Source organism: Ahaetulla prasina, chromosome 1, assembly GCF_028640845.1.
Source record: "Ahaetulla prasina isolate Xishuangbanna chromosome 1, ASM2864084v1, whole genome shotgun sequence".
Classification (NCBI taxonomy): Eukaryota; Metazoa; Chordata; class Lepidosauria; order Squamata; family Colubridae; genus Ahaetulla; species Ahaetulla prasina.
Window position 1 is genome coordinate 246,407,540 of NC_080539.1, and position 15,682 is coordinate 246,423,221.

At 41.3% G+C, this 15,682-nt stretch overlaps 1 protein-coding gene across 1 annotated transcript in view; it reads right to left on the reverse strand.

The window, feature by feature from the left end:
- PDIA5 (protein disulfide isomerase family A member 5) overlaps window positions 1-15,682 on the reverse strand; it is a 180,990-nt gene that overhangs the window by 163,542 nt on the left and 1,766 nt on the right. Inside the window, exon 2 of the mRNA XM_058194942.1 lies at window positions 9,298-9,385. Coding sequence (XP_058050925.1) covers window positions 9,298-9,385 — 88 coding nt within the window. The remainder of the gene's footprint in view (window positions 1-9,297; window positions 9,386-15,682) is intronic.

The following is a 15,682-nucleotide window of genomic DNA, read 5'->3' on the forward strand; positions in this document are numbered from 1 at the left end:
GCCTTTGGCTCATAATATTAATTTGATGCATAAAATCTTGTCAATTCTGAGCAAAATATACCCATCTTTCTCAAAATTGACAAGCTACAAACAGTAGCTATCTTTGAATCTCATCAGAAGTTATTAAAATGCCAACATCTGTTCTGCTAATCATTCTACATCAGATCCCTGGACAAGAGTTCTCTAATTAAAATATGAGGAAACCGTAATAAAATGAAAGCATATCTGTCACATCGGTTGTGGGTCTTTCTTTTTTAAATGAAACCAACTTTGTCTTAATTATGGAAAATTCTCCCTCTGGCATTGTGGAGAAGGGAAAGGAGGGAACTGGCCACTTTTAAACATGTGTTTCTTTGACATTTCTTGGGCGGGGGTGGGGAGGGGAGGTACGTTTACCTCAAATGAACTTAATAACGCCATACTATTTCAGTATCACCAACTAAAATCCCCAAATCTCAAATTTGGGAAGGGATGAAAAGGCAGATCAGTAACAGTAACAGATCCAGTAACACTGGTTACACTCCAATGAGGCTTATATTTTATTTCTTTTTCTAGAAGCGCTGACAACCACTTGCTATGAAACAAAACAGAATCAGAAAAAGAGAGATCAAGTTCATTATCGAGCATAAAAGCCTGCTTCAAATAAAAAAGATGGCAAAACCTAGAGGAAGCAACAGCCCCTTTTAATCTCTCCCTAGTGGAAGGAAGGAAGGACACCACTGTTGGAAAAAAGCCCCACTTTGCTGCTCTGCCACTGACTTCACTTTTATGCATGAGAGCACATTGCTCAACCAACACTAAGTGCCCTTGGGCACTTGACATTAAAAGTCTTGCACGCATGGGGGTTTTGTAACCTGGACAGTCTGCCATCCGTAACATTCAAAACATTTCTCTAGGCAGTACAAACAAGTTCATAAATGGTTAGTTTGTATGTATGTATGTATGTATGTATGTATGCATGCATGTATGTATGTATGTATGTATGTATTTATTGTAAATGTCTTCACTTTCCTTAGGGATAGAAAGATAGTTTTCCAAATAGGCCGTAACTTTAGCCGAAGGATCTCCAAACTTGGCAACTTTAAGATTTGTGGACTTAAACTCCTAAAATTCCTCAGCCGGCCATGCCGGCTGAGGAATTCTGGGAGTTGAAGTCTACAGGTCATAAAGTTACCATGTTTCGAGACCCCCTGCTCTAGCCTATTGGGACCATAGTTCTCTTTCAAAAAACTGTAAAAAACAGTAACAGAATAAAAAAGGCATTTGGCCCAACTTTCCATTTCTCAAAGTTGCCAATCAACTTTCAATTTATTAGAATTTCAAAAGGAGAATACAAGCATTGTAATTTTTTTTAAAGTTACTGTTACTGAGAGTAGTTTCCAATTGAGCATCTGAGTGCTGTGCCATCCACTGAACCCCAAAGAAATGCCTCCAACCCCACCCCCGAGTAAAATGAAATATCGCAAACTGCCATTTATTTTACCCAGAATGTTTAGCATTACTTTTCCCATTGGCTGTCAGGTTGAGTGATGATAATGAATCAGAAAATATCTCCATCGGTATAGATTAGGGTTAGCAATTAGAAGGCAGTTGTTAAGGGTAAACTGGGTTCACAACCAAGGTTGTGGACTGTTGAGCAGAGTACCCTACGCATGAAAACGACTGAGACTGGTTGTATACAATAACAGTCACTTGCAGACAAACTGGGGTTTGATATTCCTTTACTTTTAGGGAAAAGGCAAAGTCATAGTCCAAAAACAATTCCAGGTCATACACATATAAAGTCAGTCAGTCAGTCTTCTTACCAACGTAGACTTGTACAACAAACAAGGTCTTCTTTCAGTTCAGTAAAACACAGTTCAATACATAACAGTTAGTATCTTGAAGAATCAGTAACTAGCCATGATCAAGCAACGATCATAAAGCTCAAATATACAGTTGCAGCATGTCATCAGGTTACAATGCTGTAGCATCCCTGTAGATTCCCAACAAGCTATAATTTAGTAGTCCTTTTATACATTGGCTACAGAGCTCAACCAATCAGGATACTTGCATGATGCAGCACAGCCTTAAAGCAATATCATGCCTTCATACAAACATATATAGTTAGTTTATATATTGCCTGGCCAACTAGTTAGGCAAATAACAATTTCCTGACAGCAGTGATAACTTTATCTTCTATGAAGTGGTCTATGCCCCTTTAATCTGACCATAATTTCATCTTTTAGGAGCATATGCCACGATTCAGGTTAGATTCTATATATCTATCTCTATCTCTATCTATCTATCTATCTATCTATCTATCTATCTATCTATCTATCTATCTATCTATCTATCATGGACTTTGTAGAACAGTTCCTTTTGTCTGTTGTGCAATTGTATTAGCTGGTTGAGTGTGGCTTATTTTATTTAAAACATATGCCCATCCTAAAATCAGTTCTGAATAGCTTACCACCAATGTTAAATTAAAAACAGAAAAACCTGGTGCCACAACCATACTGTCAGGGTATGGTGTTCTGATTCAACATTCTCATCTCACTCTACCCCAGTGTTGAGGGAACAGCCAGGTCCTGAGTAATGTCTGAAAGGTCAGAAGAATGGGGGGCTGGTTGGATCTCAGGGGGAGAGTGTTTCATAGGCAGAAAGAGGTATGCTTGTAAGGACTTGCAAGATGGCAAGCCTACCCATTGTTGAGTTTACCAGTTTGAAAAAAAAAACCTTTTCATGCCTATTTTCTCCATATTATTCAGAAGCCTCTACACACTTACTTACTTTTTTAAAAAATAAAATAATCCCACATATAGGAGAGTTATTCTAGCCCATAATTTTGATTGTTCTTCTCTTTAATTCTTCCAGCATTTTTGAGATATGTAATCCAAAAATGGCAATGGTATTTCCTGTGACTTTATAGAAGTGAAAATTGGAGTAGCGGGACATATGAAGTATTGACACACTTGAAATTAGGAATTCTTGGTGCTCTCTAAGCCTGTTGTTGTTTTCTTGCAGACATTTAGACCTTGGAGTACTCATCTCAAATGATCTAAGTGCCAGAGCTCACTGTAACAGCATTGTTAAAAAAGCATTAAGAGTTGTTAATCTAATCTTGCGTAGTTTCTTCTCCGGTAATATTGAACTGCAAACTAGGGCATACAAAACTTTTGCTAGACCAATTCTTGAATACAGCTCATCTGTCTGGAACCCACACTGCATATCAGACATTAATAAAATTTAATGAGTCCAGAGATATTTCACAAGAAGAGTCCTCCACTCCACTACTCGCAGCAAAATACTTTATGCTACCAGACTCGAAATTTTGGGCTTTGGCAACTTAGAACTTTGCCATCTTCAGTCTGACCTAATCATAGTACATAAAATCATCTGCTACAATGTCCTACCAACTAATGAATACTTCAGCTTCAACCAAAACAATACAAGAGCACACAATAGCTACAAACTCATGGTAAACCGATCCAAACTAGACTGCAGAAAATACGACAGTTGCCAATGCCTGGAATGCACTACCTAATTCTGTGGTTTCTTCCCCAAATCCCCAAAACTTTAACCTTAGACTGTCTATTGTAGACTTCACCCCATTCCTAAGAGGTGTGTAAGGGGCGTGCATAAGCACATCAGCATGCCTACCGTCCCTGTCCTAATGTTTTCTTTTATTCATAACCTTTACATGCATTCATAATTATGTTTACACTTGTGTCTGTCATAAAATACATGTTTAATGAAACAAGCAAACAAACAAATAAAATTTCATTACCCTAACCCTAACTAGGTAACATCATTACTGGTAATTTAGCACTGAAGATGATACCTAGTTTTGGTAATGAAAACAACCAAGCTCAGAGAGCATCAAGGACCCTTCCTTTCAACCCTGAGCTACAAATATTCTCCTTTATTGGTACACTTGAAATTTGGTGAAGAAAACTCCTGAGAATACCGTGATCTGCCAAGAAAACAGACCAATGAATTATTGAACAAAACCCAGAGTTTTCACTTGAACCATAAATGATTAGGCTCAAAATTATCCTATGTTGGGCAGATTATGCAAAGACTCAGCACTTGAGAGAACAGTATGATGCTAGAAAGAAAGAGAAGAAGAAGAAAACTAGAAGCAAAATGGATGGACTCAGTAATAGTGGTGATGAGTGCAACACTGGAAGAAGTGAAGGAGTAAAATAGGAATGGATCATCATGGAAAAAATCTATATGATCACTAAGAGTAGCACCGACTTGATGGCACATAATTAATCAAATATAGATAGCTTTCAAAGAAAATTTTTAATACACATAGTCCTCATTTAACAACAGTAATTGGGACTGGAATTTTCACCATTAAGTAACATGGACATAAAGTATAATGTGCAGTTACAGCACTTTCCATTGCAGGTAGTCCTCGACTTACAACAGTTTGTTTAGTGACGAAAGTTACAGTGTCACTTAAAATTTTTTCGCACTTATGACCCTTGCAGCATCCCCATAGTCAAGTGACCAAAATTTGGATGCTTGGCAACCAGTTCATATTTATGACGGGTGCAGTGTCCCAGGGACATAAGAACCCCTTTTGTGATCATCTAACAAGCAAAGTCAATGGGGAAACCAAATTCACTTAACAACCATGTTATTAATTTAATAACTGCAATGATTCATTAAACAAATTGGAAAGAAAAGTCGTAAAACAGGGCAAAACTCACTTAACAAATTTCTCATTTAACAACATAAATTTTGGGCTCAATTGCGGTTGTAAATTGAGGACTACATGTATACAAATTAAATGCTATTGTTCAGCTTGATGTCATGTGGTTGCTATTTGTGACCTCCTGATGGCTTCCCCACTAACTTTGCTCATTGGAGTCACACTGTGAAGGTCACAAATGGGAATCACATGACCGTGGGAACTTGTGACATTGTAATTGTGGGCCGGTTGCCTAGATTGTAATCATGTGACTGTGAGGTTGCTGCAATCATCATAAGTATAAGGTCCGGTTATAAATACCATTCAAGTGCCATTATAACTTCAAAGAGTGGTCAGTAAGTGAGGACCACCTGAATTGTTTTAGAGCCATTCCTTACTCCAGAAAAAATTGGTATCTTTTTCAGGGTTATCCTATGATGTCATAGGTGCAAAAAGTAAATAAATAAAATTACCCACAATCTCAGTTTCTTATCTCCCAAATCTCATGCAATCTGGACAAATCTATTCACACAAAGTCAAGCAAAAGACATTTCGGAAAATGCTTATTGTGTAATTTCCAAGAGGAGATAACCTCATTCGCTTTGTGACAGAAGACATTGATTATTGGTTCAGCAGTCACGTTTACAGTGCTTTCTCGTTGTCTGCGCTTCAAGTCAAGCATAACATGACAAGACTTTAACTTTCCAACTGTTTATTCAGGAGAAAGGCTTTAACAGAAATAACGTAGCATTTGCCATAAGATATTTTTGTTGAAAATTGAAAGGACAAACTTCTGCTTATAACTATTGCTTCTATTACTTCTTGAACATGTGTGTCAGGAGTGAAATCCACTTACCTTCGCTACCGGTTCGCAAATGTGAGCATGTGCTCCTCCTCCACACATGCGTAAAGAGTCAAAAATGGGACGTGATGACGTCCGGGCGGGTGGGCGGAGCCTCCCGCTGCCGGCGCTTCCGGTTCTCCCAAGCCGGATAGAACCAGCTGCATTTCATCACTGGTATGTGTGTTGCAGCAAATATATAACTGGAATAAAGATAAAGGTAAAGTTTTCCCCTTTTCAGTCGTGTCCGACTCAGAGAGGGGGTGTTACTCATCTCTGTTTCCTAGCTGAGAGACCCAACGTTATCTGAAGACATTTCCATGGTCATGTGGCCAGCATGGCTATACGCCGAGGTCAGGGGTGGGTTCTACTTACCTTTACTACTGGTTCGCAATGGGAGCACAGAAGCTTCTGCGCATGTGCAGGTCGCCCATGATGACATCTGGGCAGGTGGGCAGAGCCTCCCACCAGTTTTACTCCCGGTTCGCAAGAACCAGACTGAACCAGGAGCAACCCACCATTGACCGAGGTGCATGGAACACTGTTTCCTTTCCACCAAAGTGGCATACTGTATAACTGGAGTACATTTCATCAAATCTTTTTGTCCAGTTCTTTTGTTGCTAGAACTGAAAACATTCTGAAGGAAACAATGAAGGGAAAGTGGCCGACGTGGATAAAATTCAGGAAGCAGGTCATGCATTAAACAGTCTACAGAACTGAAGTAGGTTCGTAGTCACTTCAGGGCCACCCACTGTAAGTTTTTGGAAATACTGAAAAGATTTATCACTGCCATCGTTTGACATTTTCTTTTTAACTTCCCAATAGAGCTTATAACCTACTTTCTTAGTTTCCTCCCAGCCAGGCCTAACTTCACTTTTTTTTTTAGATTAATCAGTCCGTTAAGTCTTGATCACCTAGTTGATCAGCCCTGCACTGACCACACTTAAATAATTTAAGAAAGGAATGGCAGAGGAATTGTCCTACTTTGGGAAAGGGCACAAGGAGAAATTTGTAAAAACAAAGCCTGAAAAACACACCATGTAAGCAAAATTAATGACTGCTTACTGTTGTTCAGTAACAATAACTAAGCGGTAGGAATATAACAATAGATTATTGAAGAATGCTAGGATCAAGTGTGAGGAAATGGAATAATGAAATCTGATAAGTAGCAGGCACAATATTGCCTTCCTCTCAAGACAGAATATTTATTAACTGTAAGAAAAAAAAATATGGCCAATTCCTTAAAAGGCAAAGCTGTTATCGCTGCAGGAAGAACAGGAAGCAGAAGCCCCAGCACTGCATGCCTGACAGCCTTGCCAACACCCACATTCCAGGAGAGGCTTTTTCTTCCTTTCAGAAATCTTTTTCAATACCATAATACGAAAAGAACAAAAAAAAAAAAAAAAGAGCTGCAGAGAACACAGCTGCCAAACAAACTGCTTCTTGTCAATATTTGTCAAACAAGTCAAGCTTTCACAAAAATACCCTTCCCCCAAACTTCTGTGTAATCTACCGTGGAGTTACAGGGTGAGCTTGCAATGGAAGAAATCTCTCTGAAGCAATTTTGTAAGAACAGTGTGTTTTGGGGGGGGGGCAATCCAGAAGTTTCTATAGTCTGCAACAGGCTTGATAAAGTTGGATAGAATGAAGAAATCCAATTTGTGGGAAATTATGCACAGGTGCACACACACACACAAACATAATGAACAAATTTGAGCACACAGCTTTACATCCAACAATATTCTGAGAAATTGTTTCCAATAGGAAATCACCAATTTTAGTCCATATTTCTTTATATTTCACACACACACAAGGGGGAGGGGGGAGAGGGAGAAGGAGAGGGAGAGAGTGTGTTTGTTTCTGCTATTGCAAAGCAGCAATAGCAGAAACAAACTCAATCCATTTAAGTTCTTCTGGAAGAATAGTAGTAGTTCCTGAGCTCCAGCTACATCTCCTCTGAAGGTTTTATTCTCAAGTTACAAGTAGAAATATAAGACAGTGATTTTGCTGAAGGGCATGCAATGACATTTGATTAGTGGCACAAAACATCAAATGCTGCAATGAGCACGGATCACAGAGAAATCTGCCAAATACTTCCCATTTAATGTCATTTAGACAAAGGTTAATTTTTATTTTATTTATTTAAGGTCTCTTAAAAATAAATTATTTTCTATAGTGCATAGCACAATTTTAACTAATAAAACATTTTAAAAACCTAACGTATCAGCTCAAAAGAATACAAATATCAAGATTAAAAGCATCACCGGGCATAAAAATTAAAAGGCCTTAGCAAAACTAAAACAACTATTAAATTAAATAAGTAATTAAATAAGTATTTAAAATGCACAACATTGTCTGGGAGACCAGAAGTTATTATGTGGCACTGAATAATTAGAAACATGGGAGAGAACATTCCAGGGAGAGAGAGCTTTTCAGAGATTGGAAACCACCTCCCTCACCAAAAATATTGATTGTTACACTACTAGATCCAGAAATTAGGGAAAAAATTGATTCATGAAGAGTTTCCAAGGATGAATTTAAGGCACTGAAAGACACATAGACAGGCATAATCTTAATCCCCAGGTTAAAAAAAAAAGGAGTTCCAAAGGATATTACTCTGCTAGTGTTTGCCAACTCTAGGGGGCAGTGTTCATCTCTGTTTCAAAGCCATTGAGCCAGAGCTATCCAGAGACATTTCCACGGTCATGTGGCCAGCATGACGTCACAGAGTGCTGTTACCTTCCCACCAAAGTGATACCTATTTATCTACTTGCATTTGCATGCTTTTCAACTGCTAGGGTGGTAGGAACTGGCTCTTCTTTAATCTTCTGGATCCTCTTATGATTTGCATGCAACCAACAGTCGCTCCCAAGTTACAATGAGTAACAAAGAATTGTAAATTAAATCAAATTGAATTTGAATGAAAATTACATTTTCACTGTAGCCCCCAGCACACCATTCAAAGGCTAAATGTGAGCTTTGACCTCCCAAAATTGCACTCCTGCTTTAAGAACATCCAAGCTATATACCTGATTCTTCAAAGTTCAATTCTCTCTGGACATCTTGTCATGTGATATAAAGTACTGACCTCTCCTTTAACTGGACTGAACCTTAATTGAGCTGATCTAAGCACTCCACTTGTCTTCCATCACCACAGTCTTACAAGATTTTAAGTAGAAATACGTTTTCACCTATTGATGATGGCCCAACTCCAAAATCTCAAAACTTCTCAGTCAGCACTTACATGTAGGTATTTAATAACAAAAAGTAGTGAAGTTCCCCAGACAAGCATTTAGCAGTAAATCCCAATCCCACACTTCATGTTCAGATTAGTTAAAGTGTCTCAGACATAGAACATGGATGATAATAATCTTTATTGCAACTTAAAGCTACACTGACTTTCTTCTCACAGATATATGATTAGCCACTTGATCTGATCCAAAGTGGCTGTTAAATTCTCCCATGTTAACAATCCACATGTAAATGTAATCTGTGGCATGGGAGTGGGTGGGGTGAGGTTAGAGGTTATAATGGCAAGATGGTAGATATGGCATTCTAATACAAGACTCTTTTGGACTGTGATGTCACCTTCATCGTTTTTGGCAACCACAATACAGATTTTTTGACATCCCTGCAGATGATGCTGAATACAATTGTCAAAGATTAGTGGGCAATGGGCAAGTCTGGGGAATTCACATAACAATATCAAAACTTTAGTTTAGACATAACTGTTTTCAGAAGATGGGAAAATGAAAGGCATTATATTACGTACCCGCAATCTATCCATGTTATAGTACCGCGGCCTTTCACAGCTTGGGCTACATCAGATAATAACCTGAGCGAACTGTCAGCAGCTACCGCTGGGAGAAAGAAAGGAATATATTTACTTTAAAAATCGTAAGCATCTAAACACAACTTGGCAGAATTCTTCCATAAAACATTTTGTCTTTTAACTGGAATTTTTAGAGAGCACCAGAAAGTAATAAATATTTCAAATATAGTATGAACTTCACCCATAACCTTTTGCTACAGCTGGGATCTGAAACAGCATTTGAACATGCTCAGCAAGGCATTTTGCCTGCTTTTTTGAATAGAAGACTGTTTCATTTCACAAATTATTCCTGAAGTCATCTCAAAAGTACCTTGCCACTTTCTGTGGATAAACTACAAACCCCAAACATTTTTTAGTGCACTGAATTAATTGCATGGTTCTTTCTATCTTTCCTGTATATTTTGACATATCCAAGTTGAATATATCTTTTTTACACTGAAGAACCAAAAAGGTTTATTTATTGTCCATACTTTTTCCCACTACTTATTCATTTTGTTGTTTTGTCTGTAAAGATGTAAAAAATAGCTGCACTATATCATACCAAAATGTTCATGCCACCCAGCATTCTGTCCTACAATAGCTCAATGTGATATTTATGAGAACATTTCCAGTTAGATATGCTCCATTGTAACTACTACTGGAACTTATTGTCTCTGATACTGGTGGCAATATCCATAACAAATGTTAATCAATGATAGCTTTACTCTCCCAGATAAGGAGACTTTCCCTCTCAAAAATATGCCCTCATGGTTTCAGGTTTTACATCAGCTGATAGGGGAAAGATAGTTATTGTCACCTGTGAGTTCTTGAGCTCCTGCTCCACAGATAAGCAGAAGTGAGAGCCTCTTGCTGAAATTGGGCCTTTAGGAATAATTGGGATTGCTTCTGGTGTATTGCCCTCCTTGCTGTATAGCCTCATCCCTACTTGAACTGTTGCGGGGTTGATGGTGGAGTCTTTGGGGACTTTAACCTGCCCCCTTGTGGTATTGAGTCTGGGATATCTCAAAAATCCATTGTCTCCATGGCAACATAGACTGGTCTCAAATAACTGAGGCCCCAACACATGCTGGAGAGTGCACATTAGTTCTGTTTTTTTGACTCAGGATAGTTGGAGTATGATTTGGTATTAGAGGACATAAACATCCTTCTATTGCCATGGACAGATTACTCTTTGGCTGCCTTCCAGCTCACTCATGGTACCTGCTCTGACAAGGTGACAGGATTACCCATCCCAGGTGAGTGAAGGATCTTGCTGAGTTTTGGAGGAAGCTTTCATGTTTATCTGGGATTGCACTTCCCCATTCATAACTGATACACCACTTGGGGCTCCTCCTGGATTCACGGTTATTGTTCAAAGAGTGGGTGGCAATTGTGGCTCTACAGGTTTTGCATAGGTCCATGTTGTATTGCAGTTGCACCTCTTTCTCAGTTAGAAAGTTCTTCAGACAGACACTCATGCCCTGGTCACCTCATGATAAAAGTATTGCAATAGACTATACATTAAGTTGCCCTTGAAGACCTCTGGAACCTACAACTGATTCAAAATGCCCATCTATAGCTGCCGATATGTAAGTTGCAATGGTTGGCTTCCGAGTACAATTCAAGGTGATGGCCATTATGTTTAAGCCCTTCACAGCATAGAACCTGGTTATCTGAAGGACTGCCTAACTCCAATTGTTTCTGCCTGCCTAGTACATTCAGGCCAAATTGGTATGCTTCAAGTCTTCTCAATTAAACATTATCAAAAACTCCCTTTCCTGGGGTTCCAGAAAACCCTCAAGACCTAGCTCTTTTCCCAGGACTGGGGTTAATGAGTTTGTGGGGCTTCATGTTGTGTTTTTATTGTTATGGCTGCTTTTAGCCTGAGCTGTCTGTTTTATTTTATCTCTTTAATTGTTTTAACTATGTATTTGGAATTTGTAAGCCACGGAGACATCATCATCATCATCAACAACAAACATTTCTATAATCCTTGTTACAGTGATCCAATTATGACTACAAACTGTGGAAATACTTAAAATATGTGCTTTTTCACATATTTGTGAATATGCAAACATAACTCTGGGCTCATTGATTTCTTCTGTCATTTATTTGGTAACATACAGGTTTCAGCCTTGACAAGTGATCTTTGGAAAATAAGGCTGAATTTCTTTGTACTGCCCCTAGTTCAAACAGAGTAGATTGAGCCAAAGTTAAGATTAGAAATCTTCATAATTTTTTGGGGGCAAGATAGAGTTTCTCTCCTCTGAACTGTCCTCATGAGGAAAATGTGTCACCCAATACCTATTGTGGATGAGGGACCTGTATAACAGAAAACAGAACAGCAACAGCACTAACTACGAAGCTACTTACCTAATGCTATACCTGGCTCTTCTCAGCTCTTCAGTTTACAACTCTTGAGCTGGACAGCTCTCATGCTATTCTAACCTTATGCCTGACCTGTTGGACAGCTCCCCATATTTAGCAGTCCTGTGAAAATCTAAGCCCCATAGCATGGTGATGAGAAACAGAAACTAAGCCATCAAAAACTTCAAATGTTAAAACATTTCTATGGGAAAAAATAGCCCTCCAAAAAAGTTAAGTGTAATTACACGGTTTAAATTATCTTCTCCTACAATGTTTCCTAAAGTCGTATGCTGTTGAATAATAACTACAGGCAAGCAAAGAAACACACGATATAGTTCACAGATACTAAAAATTCCTTATCTGAAATGAAAATTAAAATGTAGGGGGATGCAACACACTTTGCCTGACTCTGTCTACAATCCCTGCCAAGTACACTTTAGACACATATGACAACAGACCTGCTTAGCTCTAGAATCACAGCCCTAGGAAGGGGGAAAATTCAGTGTGTTTTCAAAGAACTGGGAGGAAACTTCAGATGTTATTGCATAGACTAAAAGGTAAAGGTTCCTCTGCACATGCATGCTAGTCATTTCAGGCTCTAGGGGGCAGTGCTCATCTCGGTTTCTAAGCCGAAGAGCCAGCTGTCCGAAGATGTCACCATGATCATGTGGCTAAATGCTGAAGGTGCATGGAGTGCTGTTACCTTCCCACCAAAGATGGTCCCTATTTTTCTACTTGCATTTTTTACATGCTTTCGAACTGCTAGTTTGGAGGAAGCTGGGACAAGTAACGGGAGCTCACTCCATTATGCAGCACTAGGGATTCAAACCGCTGAACTGCCGGCCTTCTGATCGACAAGCTCACTGAGACTACTGCCACTGAGACTACTGCCATACAAATATGACAGGTTACATGCAGGAAAAACTGAAGCTATGTTTTCAAAGGGCACACTGGGTTCGCAAAGAGCCAGAAGAACGTTAATCACCACCTATTTGCTGCAGATTTTTCTCAGACAATGTATCTTCAAATTTCAATGTTAGATAGCTCTACAGTCTACACAAACTGACAGGTTCACTGAAGTATACTTTGCATATTACTTCTCTCGTAGTCCTGCAGGTACGTGGGCGCCTCCTGACTCTCCCGGACCTGCGCAGTTCACTTTCTGGAGTTGAGTCGAGCTTGCCGGAGGGACTTTTCGTTCCTCTGAGCTCCTCCTCCCGCCATCCGCCCTGGATTATTCGCCGGCTCGGACCTGCTGTCCTCTAGAGGGACCGGAGGGTGTCGCTGGACCTCGCCTGACTCAGATAAGTCTCTGTTTGGTTCTACGCTTTCTGTTTGTTCTCGGCTCCAGTCAGCTGTGGGGTTAATTAAATCATAGTCAGGGCTGGTCTCGCCTAATTCTGCCTTATCGCTCAATCTGTTTCTTAATTGATCTATGTGGCGCCCAAACTCTGCCATCGTCTATTTCCACTAGATAAGATTTGGGGCCCGTTTGTCTATGACTATCCCCTCTTCCAGCTTGGGCCGTCGCTGTAATTATGTGCCCACACTGAGTCTCCTATGTTTAATTCTCGGATTCTATCTGGTTTTGTTTTGAACCCGTCCTGCACGTAGTTCGGTGTAGCCGGTCTAGCGGGCACCGTAGCTTCCGCCCCATTAATAGCTCGGCTGGGCTGCGGCGGTGGCCACACAGGGGTCCTGTGTTGACGGTTAGGAATGCGTCGATCTGTGCCTGCCAATCGCCGGGCCGCTTCGTGATAGCGCTTCTTCGCACTCGAACAAAACGCGTTCAGCAAGGCCGTTCGACGCAGGGTGGAACGGCGCTGAGAGGGCATGTCGGATGCCCTCTTCAGCCAGGTACCCTTCAAATAATGGTGCGGTGAACTGTGGGCCGTTACCGGACACGAGGGTGCCCGGTAGCCCGTGCGTGGCGAAAAGGTGTTTTAGTGCTGCAATGACAGCTCCCGCGTTGTGGATTTCATTAGATGATCTCCAGCCATTTGGAGAATGCATCCACCACAATTAGAAATGTTTGGCCGTGGAAGGGCCGCAAAATCAATGTGTATGCGGGACCAAGGGCCTTGGGGTTTCTCCCACTCCAACACTGGGGCCGTGGGTGGTAGTGGTCTGGATTCCTGACATACCTGGCATCGCCAACCCTGTCACTGATTTCCCTGTCCATTAGGGGCCACCAGACATAGCTCCTGGCTAGCCCTTCATCCTTACAATTCCTGGGTGACCCTCATGCAGTAGTTCCAGGACTTTTTCTCAGCTTCTCTGGAACTACCACCCTATCCCCCAGAGCAGGCACCCCTTGCACAGACAATTCCCTTTTTCTTTACAAACTCTCTAAAACGTCGCCCGCGCAGCGGCCATCCCTTGAACCCAACCGATTACAGTTCTTAAAACAACGTCCCGGTAGGAGGCCCGAGCCACTTCCTGCGATGTGACTGGGCCAGAGTCCCAAGAGTCAATTAGTAGAACGGGGGTGCCCGGAGTAGGGTCCTCGATTTCCCCGGGCAATGGGCATCTGCTCAATGCGTCCGCATGCCCCAGCTCTTTCCAGGTCGATGCTGCAGTTTGTAGAGTAGGCGGCCAGAAAAATAGTCCATCTGGTCAGTCGGGTGATAGTGCCACTGGCGTTGGGCGGTCGCCAGCCAGTAATCCCAATAGCGGTCTGTGGTCAGTGATAATTTCAAAGTCTCTCCCAAAACGATTCGTGAAATTTTTCACCCTGACACTATTGCGAGAGCCTCCTATCTAGCTGGCTGTAATTCCTCTCAGCCGGGACATCGTTCGTGAATAGAACGCTATAGGGGCTTCAGTGCCGTTTGGGAGTCTGTGGCTAAGTACAGCTCCTACTCCATAGGGGACGATCACAAACCAATACTAACGGCAGTCTGTTGTTGTATTGTATTAACAGGCTATCGCTTGATAGCAAACTTTTACTGCCTCAAATGCCCTATTCTCTGACTTCCCCACGACCAAGCAGTGTTTTTCCAAGCAATTTATGCAGCGGTTCAGCAACGGTTGCCTTGTCTTTTAAAAACACGGCGTAAAGTTTACCAGACCCAGGAAAGCCTGGAGTTCTGTCTTGTTTTTGGGTGCTGGGGCTCTCTTTATCGCCTTGACTTTGCTCTCAGTGGGTGAATCCTTTTTGTCTATTCTATAGCCCAAAAATTCAACAGATTCGACCCTATCTGACACTTGCTTGCTTTGACTTTTAATCCTGCCGACCTAAAATGGCCAAAACTTTCCTTAATCGCTTCCCCAGTTCTCTTAAATCTTCCCTGATACCAACACATCATCGAAATAGGGTACGACTCGGTAACCCTTGTAGGAGCCGCCCATCAAATTTTGAATAGCCCGGGCCACACTCACCCGAACTGTAACCGGGTGCACTTAAAGGCACCCGGTGCGTTACAATGGTCTGGGCTTCAGCTGTGCTAGCATCTACGGGTAGCTGTTGGTACGCTTGTGCCAAGTCTAATTTGGCGAAAACTTGTCCGTGCCTAGTGAGTGCAATAAGTGTTGCACTACTGGAACTGGGTAGGCGCTTTTGCAATGCTTTGTTCAAGGTAGCCTTGTAATCAGCGCAAATTCTTATGGACCCGCCTGGTTTTATAGGGTGACGATTGCCTCCCATTTGGCATGGTCAACTGGCACTAGTATCCCTGGCTGACTAATTTATCTAACTCTTTGTCGATTTTAGGTTTGAGTGCAAAAGGAACCCTCCTTGCCTTTAACCTAATGGGAGCTATTTGGGGTCTAAATTGAAGGAGATAGGGGTCCCTTGTACTTGCCTAAACGGTCCTCGAATACGCCTGCGAATTCCTCCATTAGGGCGTTTTGCAGGTTGCATCCGCTCCGTGGACGCCAGTCACCCCATTCCCAACGCCTGAACCAGTCTAGCCCCAGCAAGCTTGGCAAGGTTCCTCGACTAACGTGATGGGCAGGGTCTTTTCGTATGTCCCGTGCC